The 12,051-nt window shown below is 39.7% G+C and overlaps 1 protein-coding gene across 1 annotated transcript in view; it reads left to right on the top strand.

Annotated features, from left to right (window-relative positions):
• Positions 1 to 11,265, top strand: part of GUCY2F (guanylate cyclase 2F, retinal) — a 40,435-nt gene extending 29,170 nt beyond the window's left edge. The window contains exons 16-18 of the mRNA XM_052671391.1: positions 201 to 295; positions 2,403 to 2,488; positions 11,181 to 11,265. Of these exons, the coding sequence (XP_052527351.1) occupies positions 201 to 295; positions 2,403 to 2,488; positions 11,181 to 11,265 (266 nt within the window). The remainder of the gene's footprint in view (positions 1 to 200; positions 296 to 2,402; positions 2,489 to 11,180) is intronic.
• Positions 11,266 to 12,051: the final 786 nt, after the last annotated feature.

Genomic DNA, 12,051 nt, shown 5'->3' with positions numbered 1-12,051 from the left:
CCCCAGTCTAGGTCTCCTCTCACCCTGTACTTGTTACAACCTTACCTGGAGGGATCCAATCCATCACCATTGTACTCTACCCCACAAAACTACAGCACACCAACAAGCCCTGGAGAAGTTTTCCTTGCCAATACAAAGTAGTGGGGATTCACAGTGTGTATGCAGTGTAGTGAGCCAGCTGTTTTGCTTTCCATTCTCAGCTTACAGAATTCATGTCAGCCAAAGTACGGTGGATACACTTCGGTCTCTAAATGAAGGCTACGAAATCGTTCCTAGGGGAAAAACAGAACTGAAGGTAAGAAGGCCTGGTCTGTGTGAAATGCTTCATGAGGGAATTTTCTTGCTTAAGGAATTTTCATATTATGTTCTTCTTTGGCCTTCATCCATCACTTCCTCACAATCCTTCCTAAACGATCCCCACCAGTTGGTTCAATACATGAGGTCATTCTTGAAGGACTGTGGAAAATTTCAAGCAAACAGATGAATGATCTGTATCCATTTATGCTATAAATCAGGAGATAAAGTTGTTGAAACATTTAGTAACAAAAAGGAAAGCACTGAACAATGCTACTGCCATCTGAAATCCTCTACCATGAGTGGATTCCTGGTGTAGAGGGTGAATGGAAAGGCAAAAGGTTTTTCCAAAGCTATTTTTTTGTTTGTTTTGTTTTTGTTTGTTTCTGAAGTTTATGAGTTTATTTAAACCATATATCAAATACCAAAATTCATACCCCTTCCAGCTAGTGCCACACAGAGCCTCTGCATGACATCAAACTCTGAATATTCAGTCAAGTGCAGTCACCCTCTTTCCCTCTTTCTCACCTTAGCATTGTCCTTGAGTCATAACATACACATAACAAAGACCCACTCTCTGCAATAGGATTGCTCTTGCTCAGGGAGGATACCACAGAAGAATAAAGTCCTGAGTAGAATTTAGCTGTCTTCCAGTGGTTGTCAGAAGAGTGTAAAATAGTGACAGAAAGAAGGAAGAATGCACACAGTATGAGGCCACTGCATTCCTTATTCAGAAAGAGCTTAGCTTGATAAATGCCGTGGGGAAGAGAAGAGGGAAATGTGTTTTAAAACAATCCGTGATTCAAAAACTGAATTTTATTTTTTGGGGAGGGGGGAAGGCAATATATAATGACAAGAGACTCACAAAATTGTAAGGAATTTGTGGAAAAGACTCATATGAAGACTTATTTGTTCTAAAGTCAATGTCTGTATGTGCCTTCACTTCAGCTCTCTTTCATCAACAAGAACTGTAGATACCAGTGCAGCACCCTTCCAAGGTGGACATGCAGAACAACTCAGGACATTTAAATCTAATCTGAGTGCTGTCATTTTTCTCATGATGACTAAAGGTTACCTGGTGACTTGCATCCATGCTTTGCAGGTTTACAAATATTTGTATGAATTTGTATACTCAGCTTACCCATATGGGACAAAGTGCATACCTTACTCCATTGATCAGCCACTTACCGTATGAAAGGAGGATTTTGATATCACAATAATATCTTTTATCATTCAAAATTTAACTACTTTTCAGCCAGAAATTCTTCCAGTTTCTAGGACTCTATTTAATTCAGCCTTGACAGAAGCTGCTGATTTTCACAGTGCCTAAACCAAACAAAATAATGCATCACAAAATACCACACAACTAAATAAAACATCACTTATCTTCTTATAAACTAGAAAGAAGCAGTTCTGCTTACCTTAAACATCTGCAGCAGGACGTATGATTACGTTCCCAGATCTCCCAACAATCTTTTGTATCAAAGAAGTATTTTGTCACCCAAGTTCATATGGCTGCAGTGAGATATCTGAGGTAATCACTCCAGGTTTAGTTAATAGAAAGAAGCCTTTGCATAGTCAGTGATGATAAAATGGCATTTCAGGAAATTATCAACCTGACTTACTTTCAGTGTCCAGTTTTTGTGAAGATAAATATCGCCCTAGAAGTGTTTGTTTTCCAGCACTGGCTGCAGACAGGGATGGTTGGCTCTGGTATATGTGGCTGGATTATATCAGATGCATCTCACTTTAAAAGCTAAATTATTGATGTAGGAAAGGAATTGATTGTTCTGATATTCAGCCCGCAAGCAGTTGTAAAATCTTTCTATTATTGATGCCAGTGCTGCAAAATAAGATGATCAGATATCCTCATTTCTATTAAACTGTGTAGTTTCAATGACCCTGATTAGAGAAGGTCATTTGTACATGGCAGTTTGAACAAGGTCTGTTTTTTTAAAGGCAGTGAAACTAAAATTCTCTTTGAGTCATTGCAAAAGAGAGCAAAAGACTTCCAGCCATTCTCCGTCTCTGGATATATCCCTCAGAGTGTATTGAACAGAGGGTGGTCCAAAAAATGTTCTTTATCTGGACTTTTGTTTTTATTTTAGGGTAAAGGTGTAGAAGACACATATTGGCTGGTTGGGAAAAGAGGATTTCTGAAGCCCTTACCTAAACCTCCTGAAATAAAGCCAGGGTGAGTGTGACTTAATCACTATCCAATATATTCATGACAAGGTCACTGTTGGAGCTCACTGCTGGAATAAATGTCTTTGGTATCTGTTTGCAATGTTTTTGCATCCTTTGTCCTTGGCGATGTACACATTCTCAGGCATAGCACTGGGATTCAGGAGTGGTGCAGGTGCTTCAATACTTCTCCTGAATCACAGTTCCCAGAAAGTCTCATGAGAACTTGTTACTTTTACCCTGTTAGACCATGAGAAGTGGATAACCAGGCAATTCCTTCCCGAATATCCCTCCTAACCAGTGTCTATGTGTGTGACACTCAGATTTTTCTCATTCCATCAAACTCCTCCAGAAAACACTAGCTTCATTACAAACACATTTATTCCCTGCAGCACTGCTCATTTCAACCAAACCATAAGAAGATACTTTGTTTTAGAGTTATATCAGCATTATGCAATTAAAGACTTAATGATGTTGCCTCCATACAAGAGGGGATCAGTATAACTCATTCAGCCATTTTGAAGTTCTACAATACCTGACTTCGCAGATTGAATGTCCCTGCTCAGCTGTCATATGCTGAATGCCTGGAAATGATGTTGTGGAAAACTGGGAATATGATTTATTTGACTAGAACAGCATAATCACCCACACTGGAGTTACTCAAGCTTGATTCTCTTTAATACATGCTAACAGGGTGTAAGTAGACTGGCCTGCTTGAACATCTACATTGGAATATGGTAAATTGTATTTGAAAGATGGTCATTGTCTGTAAGGAGGTCCTGCAGTGTCTGACACCAAGCAGTGTATGTTTTTATTTCAATTCTAACATCTCTTGAGTAATCTTTTTCTAAGTTTTGTCTCATTTCCTCTTTGTAAAATTGAAAGGGTATTTATCTCACTTTTCAGATAACGTTTAGCTGCTGGACAGTTGCATTCAGGACATGTGTACAAAGTGCTCGCAGAGTTTTCTAGGGATAACATGAAATTAATTGTATTTTGGGTCATATCTTTTAAGGTATTTGAGTATCAGGTTGGAAGACAGTAGGTGACTGGAAGCTAAGTGTGAGAGATGCACGTTTCTTATACTTGGAAGCATTTTATTGTTAATATTTGATGGAAATGGGCTGTTGATTAATGTGTGCTGATATCCTTGATGCATTTTTCATGAGAAATACAAAACTTGGAGGAGATTAGCCAGATTGCTAAGGTGAATTGTCTCTCTACGCTACCAAGGGAGTACTAAATCTTCTCATCTGGGTTTTACCATCTCAAAGTCAATTGTCAGGCCTCTGTTGACTGTTGACAGCCCTCTAAAAGTTATCTGGTAATATCTGCCTGTATTTGGTCAGATTTATGCAGATTAGAGCTGTTTTTAAGTACAGATTTTAAATGAGAAATACATCAGGTCTGGGTGGTTGAGGATGGGGGCAATATGATGAGGAAAAAAAATTGTCCTACACGCCCAAGATCAAGGGAGCTTGAGCATCCTTATGCTCTGATCTTCGCTGTTCTTTTGCACTATTTCTGTCTCCATAGTAGTTGAATGAATATAAAAGTAATCAGAGGGAAAATCAAAGTTAAATGAAACCGAACCTGTCCTTAAATGAATTTAAGGGTTCAAAACGAAAGCTGGGTCCTGAAGAAGAAAAGCAAGTACACTAGAACTGCCTCGTGCACAGGCAGTGCTATTATCAGCCAAGGTTCAGACATGGTGTCCTGTTTTTCCAGCCTTGCCTTGAGATTCAATTTTTATGCCGATTTATTAGAGGCTGATTGTTATTCTTCTGTTACAGCTGTGTCTTGGTCAGTATGGTGGTTTCAAGCCACTGCTTGAGTATTTTCCTGAATTTCCTCATCTGTAGGCTTTTGAGAAGGAATCTTCTTCTTCCTCTTCAATTCATCTTTACGCTTATCCTGAAATAACTCCTTTTCTGTTTAGATCTTTCCTTTCCATGAGGTTTTGTACAACCTGGTCCTTCATAACTACTGGGATCAGCAGGTTTTCTCCTTCTGTTCATAAGAGTAAGGAATGCATTCTTCATCACTTCATTCGTCACCATGGCTCACAAAAGCAAGGAATGCTCCTTTGAGAGGTGCCTGGCAGACTTTCAACTCATAGTTTTGGCCTTCTGTCTGAACTCTTGTCTTAGACCACCACAGGTCGTGAAATACTGAACAACAAGGAAAGGGGATTTGCACCAGTGTAAATCTTCAGCCCCTGGACTAGGAAAATCTCTTTACCCAAATGAGCCTGTAATGTCTTTTTTAATGTAATCTGCTTGGCACCCTGGAGAGATATTTTGCTTGAACTTGTCCTTAATTCCTTGTGTCTACTGCTCTGAAAACTAATGAGTGCCCACAAGGCTGGATGAGGGCATTTCACGCATTGTATGCTCTGAGGAATTTCACAAAACAAAATTAAATTGAGCTATATGGCTTCACACTTTCCCATATGTCAACTGGATTATCTTTACTGCTGATGTGTGCTTTCCCCAGTCAGTTAAGAGATAAAAATGTCAACTGCCTGTGGCTCATGCTTTATTTTACAACTTGAATGGCCCAAACTTTGTCAGACAGACAATTGTGGGGGTCTTGCTGAGAGTTTGTACTTACTAAGAGAAGGTAAATAAATTAGGTTTGGTCTCATGTCTACACTATGGAAGGACAAGTCTGGGGGGCATGGATTTAAGATTCAAATGTTTGGGATGGAAGAGCTGTGTGGAGAAAAGGCTCAAAGTAATCCTAGGAAGATTGATTTTGTCTTTATAAAAATGGGTGGATCTGTGTCTTACCCCATGAATTATCATATGAAGCTGGGCAGCTTGAGCAACTTGGTTTCACTCACAGTATCTTAGTGCTTCTTTCTGACATAAATCCATGATTTTTGTCCATTAAAATACTGTGTGAAATGCAGGCTATTTCAGGCCTACGTTGCAGTGTAACATCAAGAAAGTGCTGACTTTATATCCTATGATATAAAACTCATCAACCAAATAGAGCTGAAAGCCCAGTCCTTGGCAGGAAGATTTCTTGATATATTTCTTGTGAAGCCAATTTTCTAGCTCTGGTAGGCAGTCATGAGCAGATCTGCGGTCAGGTAGCTCATGTGCTGTTCATAGATCTCTAGGGATCAATCAAGCTTCATTATTCTACTTTAAACTATCAGTGTGCTTGTAATCTTGGCATGCTTAGGTCTGGAAAATGATCCTGTGCTTGCATAGGTGAGCCTGCATATAGCACAGATTAGAAGCCAAACTTCAACACATGTAAAAATGTGGGAGGAGATTTAATTACGTGACTTGTTTAATACTAATAGTCCCATAAAATACTGTGAAAACAATTCCTTCTGGTATTGTTGAAATCACTGAGAGAATATATCTGTCTGTCTAGCAATAAACCTCAGTCCATAGCCAAATGATTAACAAAGGAACCATTACTGCATCTACATAATTTGAATTTAATTGATATTCACCAACCTCTCTGTTTAATCCCAATTACAGTCTTGTGGAGGCATTAATTGGAACATCATCACTGAATTCCATTGTCAGCACTAGGCCTTAATATATTTGCAGTTGTGTAAAGAGGTTCAGATAAACACACATAACTCTTAAAAGCCAGGTGGTGCAGGTGATATTGCTCATATTGGGTACAATGCATTTTAATTATGAAGAAAGTCAGTTCCACTAAAGTTCCTAATATGCTTCCACCCATGCACAAAATCAAATGAACTAAAAGGCAATTCGTAAAATCAACCTTATGTCGAGCTACAGAGGGTCTGTATATCTGTTTTCAGATAAAAAGCTTACTGGAAGTTAAGTAAGAAATCCATTCACATACTGTTTGTATGGGAAATGGGTTGATGTTCATCAACCTGATGATGTTCATCAGTGTCCCATGACACAGGGACATAGGGAAAATGAAGGTTTAATATCCAGACTGTAGTGCTGCCTCCTACTCCAAAGAGTTTTCTATTTGAGGTTTAACCTCCCTCCGAAAAACAGTGCAGGCAGTGAAATAGGCTCCTTGGTCCTTTCCCAAATTTCTACAGCTTCCCTGATAGATGTACCTTGTGATGGATGTTATTTCCCCTGTTTCCTGGCAGCTCATTAGGATTTGTATTGCTTTGTCTCAGGATCTTGTAGACTGGGGCTCCATTGTGCGAGACCAAGAAAAAGGCTCTTTGCAGAAGTCTTATACCTTACTGCAGGAAACAATAGTAGATTGGGTTGGGCATAGAGAAAGTGTACAGAGACAGCAAGATAGACTAAACAAGCACGCTGAACAATTAAGCATCAGTCTAACTGTGCCCTTGATATTTTTTGGAGATGTCAGTTAGGCTTGAAGGAAAGCTGGGAGGTTTCTTTGAGGGTACACCAGGAGGTAAATCTCAGGGCTAAAGAGCAGCCAAAGAAAAAGCACGAAGATGGTGAGATACTGGAAACTGACATGCTGTGATGCTCTGGAACGGACAGACGTTTATCGGCACTGGTGAGGCACTCCTCTTGCCCCAGCAGCAGAAGGGAGGTTATAGAAATCTACCAAATGTAAGCCAGTGCCTGCTGCATTTTCAAAGCACTGAAAACTATCTACTACCTGAAAATATTCAGTAACATTGGAAATTCAGAGAAAAAAAAAAGAAGAAAACAAACAACCAACCAAACCACAGTCAACAACGAGACAGGATCACATCCATCTGCAGCTTCGGGGAGTTGAGTGACACGATGGCTCTTCTAACTTTCCAACTTCTACAGTCCAATTTCAGAAATTATGTGCTTTGGTTCTGAACACAGTGCTTTCAAGCAGCTGGAAACTTCTGTCTCAGGAGGCAGTTTTGTTTGGGGGCTTTCCTTTTCTAATCCTATCATAAATTAAATAGTGCCAACAGGAGAAAAATAAATAGATATATGATTCAGATTTTGGATACAGACCATAAATCCTCTCAAGGGTTTTTAACCATCAACACACTGCCTAGGGAAAGACACACAAGAGTTCTGCATTGCTGTCATCAAACACAGAGCCCTGTTCTTGTATGAAATCATGTAGAAGTTAAGAGTGGAAGATTCCATAGAGCAATCAGTCCAACATAATCATAAATGCTAGGCACAATGTGAAGTGAGAAATCACTAAAAAATGAATAGAACCATAGAATTGCTTAGGAAAAGATCTTCAAGATAATCAAGTCATCATGAAGATGCAGCCAGGAATTGGAGACAGCTTCAGGACTTTCCCATATGTGAGGATCAGCCTTGGAGGAAACACCAATAATTTAATTGAAAATGAAATGAGTGAGAAACAGTGGAGGATGTTCAAAGAATCCAGTTCCAAATACCAAATGAGAAACAGGTTTTTGTGAGGAAAAAGATATCCCTGAGGACGACACTGCTTCTTGCTCTACCCAACAGAAAGCTCTCTCATTCCATGTCTGTAAGGAGGCAGTCTGATAGGAGAGGATCAGTGGGGAATCTTTCTTGTTGCTGCCAATGTAACTCTTTGAGGGGCAAGTGGAATCCCAAGGATCCCACTTGAAGTTTTTTACCCAATACACATTTAAACTTGAAATAAAGAGCCTGTAGAGCAAGCAGCAGCAGCAGCAAAAAAAAAAACAACCACAAAACAAAACAAAAAAAACAAAAACCTGTCCTTACATGGCTGGACTTATACAACAGTATCACAAGATTTCATAAGTAAACTTTATATAGAATATAAGATATTTGGGGAAATCAAAGCACACTCTGGCTCAGAGTCTTGATCACCTCCATGTCAGGACAGATTTTTATTTTTATTTGCTTCACAGTCAATGTTTACTTTTAAGATTATTTCTAAACTGCCAATAATACAACAGCAAAATGAAGAAAAAGGAATGTTCTGGCCACAGCTAAGCCATAAACAGGTGAGAAAGAAGAATTTCTATCTGAATTCTGATTGTTTTAAAGAGGGAAAGGTAAAGAAAGTTAGTGACTCACTCATCGCCCTTTGAACAAGGCTCTGTAACTTGGAATGTAGTTGCTTCAGCTGATTTATTTAAACAGGCTCTTTAGGAGCAAGCTGAGGCTTCTGGAATATTGGAGAATTGCTGTAAGAAACTCAAAGTGTTCAGAAATGAAGAAAATTTAGGTAGCAGCCTTTTGATTGTGATTCAGTGCATTGCCCTTTCCTTTGCAGGTATTTGTATAGATTGAGAGGAGGGCTACTTACCTGTCTTTGTCCACCACATTCTAGCTTGCAGCACTGGCCCTAGGCTTGACTTTGCTGAAATGTGCCTGGTAGTTTCTCCTTCTCCCTTAGGCAGGCTGGAAGGATGTTTTTGATTTCTTTTATGAAATCAGAACTGATTTCTTTTATGAATGACATTGCTGAGAGATATCAAGAGGAATAAGTACTGAGAACACTGGGAATCAATCATGTTATAGGCCCCGGGGTTGGTTGGAGCGGGACCACAGAGCTGAGATGTAATGAGTTGACCAAGATACCTGGCAGTAGATCATGTTTTGCTCCAGTACAAGAGTTTGTATGAGATGGGAATAAGAAAAGAAGACAGATAAGATGTCTTCACTCATGACTGAGGTCTTGAGGTTATTTGAGCATAGTTGTTAGTGAATGGTAGAATGGCCAAGTCACAGTGATGCTCTGTCTATGAACATCATGCAGTTGTAGAATCATTTGAGTTACAAGAGACCTCTAAAGGCCATCTGGTTCAACTCCGTTGCAACAAACAGGGACACCTACAGCTCAATCAGGATGCTCAGAGACTCATCCAGTCTGACCTTGAATGTTTCTAGGGATGGAGCATCTAACATCTTTCTGAGCAACTGTGCCAGTGTTTCAGGAAGATCCTGTCCAGGGAGTTGGAGTGTAGAACCTCACATGAGCTTTTCTCCTGCTAGCTTCAGAAACAAGGTGGAAGGAAGGAAAGATCTTGGAAAAAATAACAGATGATTTCAGACAGGGTGAATTGGAAGAGATTAGGATGGAGGATGCAGAATCAGCAGTTTTCAGTTGCTCAGACACTAGCAAGTTCAGGAGATGTATCAGTGTTGTTTGTACTGGATCTTTCTTATTATTGTTCTGTGGGTGAAGTCCAATTCATAAGCAAAAGTTTATTTGATATATATATAAACAGTATTTAGAGTTAGAGATTAGAAATTCTGATATTGGGCTTGAACCACAAAGACCCTGGTCAGGTCTTGGCCTGCTGGTAGGTCACAACCTGCTGCACTGTTGTGAAGAGACAGGCAACAACATCCTCCATCACCCTGTGGATGATGTTCAGTGGGGTTATCTCAGGGATAAGTTCCTCACACTTATCTCTGTGTGACTGAATTTTGCCACTGCTTGCATAAAGGGGCTGGAGTCCAAGTGTTCCTCCTCTTGGACCAGCTGGTAGTACTTCAGCTAATTATCCAGCCCTGGCATAGCCATGTCCTTCTTAGCTTTGCAAGTTACACAGTTTTTAGAATCAAGTAGAGATTTGGGCACTTCCAGGTGCCACTCTTCTTTCCTGTGCAAGACATCTTTGAGATAAATACACTCATTCAGTAATTTCTATCTCCCTACACTGGCTCAGAAGAGAGCCCCATATTTTTTGTTCCAGTGGAAATATTTCTGTTGCAGATACTGGGATGATTCCCACCTGAGTTGTATATTCCCAGAAGAATCTATTCCTCATTCAATTCATATGAATTAAATGTTCTTTGGTCTTCCTTTGGTCTTCAGCACTCATTCCTGAAGGCTCTGGCACTCACAGGAAGGTTTATAAATAGGAGTCAGTGTTTCTATGAGAAGGAAAGGTATTGTAGGAGTTGAGAATTTAGGTAAGATATGGAAGAACAACGTGGTTGTACATATGGTTTAGTGGGCATGGTGGTGATGGGTTGGTGATTGTTGGACTTGATGATCTTAGTGGTATTTCCAACCTTAACAATTCTATGATTCAGAGATAATAATTTATAAGACAGAACTGGTGAAAGAGTTGAAAACTGATTCGTTTTTCCCTCCAGGAAATCTGTTAAAATCTGTGCTAAGCTATCAGATAAAACTGGCAGTTTCAAGGGACAGTTATATAGAAATTCCAATTGGAAATAGGTCCATAGCTTTGAGAGATAAGAATTGTTGAAACCAACACCCCATGTAAGAGAAAAAGGCACTGAGAGTGGAACTACACTAAACAAATTAAAGAATACAGAATAATAGAATATCCTGAGTTGGAAGGGACCCTTAAGGATCATCCAGTCCAGCTCCTGGCTCCACATGGAACCACCCAAAAACCAGACCACAAGATCTTCATAGAAGTTTGGTTTTGTTCTTCCTTTTGAAGAACTAAGGGAGGATCAGAGGAATAAAAGAATAATTACCACAGGGTTCACATTGTCTAAAAGATCCATCTAGTCAAAATCTAATTTGACATCCTTGATCAACAAAGTCATTCATCTCAGCCTGGGAGAGGTGTCTAGGATGTGTCAAGAGCAATTTGGAAGTGCCTGGCTATAGAGATTACAAAATGTGCTGTCTCAGCAACTTCAGGACAGTTAAAATTAAATCAGTTAAACTTCACTCTTTGCAATATGTCAAGTTGAGGGCCCAACAATTTTTTCCTCTCTTCACACTAGAGGGCACATTTTCACATAGTCACCAGTATGGTCTGTTCTTTATTGCACATGAAACTGAACTGATTCTTTCTCTAATGGCCTACCTGTTCACTGCAGGTGTAAAGCTCATGGGTTACCCTCGGAAGAAATTGCAGAGTTCAAAAGGAGGAAAGCTGCAAAACAACTTGGCAAAAAGGCCTAGATCCGAGGTAGTAGCTGTAGGACAGCCCTCACGTAGCTCTGCTGTTTAGTGTCCGCTTGTGTGTCATTTGTCTGCACATTGCTGGTTTTAGTTTTATGCTTTTTTTTTGCTTTTTTTTTGTCAAAACGATGTATTATACTTTTAAACCGTCTCATTCAAAAGATGCTGGGAACTGCGCCAGAGGCACCAGAGCTGTCTAGAGACAGTAGCAGCCTTATTGGGTCTCGTAGCAAGTTTATGACTTGCTTTCCCATTCATTCTTACAAGACACATGGTACTACTGCATCTACTTGCAGCATATTATTGATCCACTTGATGGCAATTCAGTGTGCAAGGAAAAGCCCAGCTCATGGTAAACTCAGATGAAACTGAATTCAAGCCTGGAAGAACCCACATGGCCTACTATTGCTTTCTTTTAGCACACCTCATGGCATAAGCTCTGTTATTCATTGTTATGGTACCAAGATGAGAAATAAATGTGTAGTTAGGATGATCTGGTTGGAAATCAGAAGTTATGTGGTATATAATATGGCCTATATTTATTTATTTATTTTTAACTTCTCCCTCTGTTTTGAAGTCTTCGTCCATGAACTCTGCTCAGTAAGAATAGACCCCTCAAGATCCTTTCATGCTTGAAAAAATACCAGTTTGCTTTTTGCTGTAGTTGCTTCTTGCTGGCCAAACCATAAACTAGCAAGGTGTGGTTGACCAGAAGTTCAAATTTGAATTTGAGATCTGAAAGCTGATTCAGCATAGAGTTTTTGACGAAGATTCACACTCTACTTG

This window comes from Tympanuchus pallidicinctus, unplaced genomic scaffold (genome assembly GCF_026119805.1).
Source record: "Tympanuchus pallidicinctus isolate F22 unplaced genomic scaffold, pur_lepc_1.0 scaffold11, whole genome shotgun sequence".
NCBI lineage: Eukaryota > Metazoa > Chordata > Aves > Galliformes > Phasianidae > Tympanuchus > Tympanuchus pallidicinctus.
The sequence above is the reverse complement of the archived record's forward strand: the minus strand, read 5'-3'. Positions and strand labels throughout refer to the sequence as shown.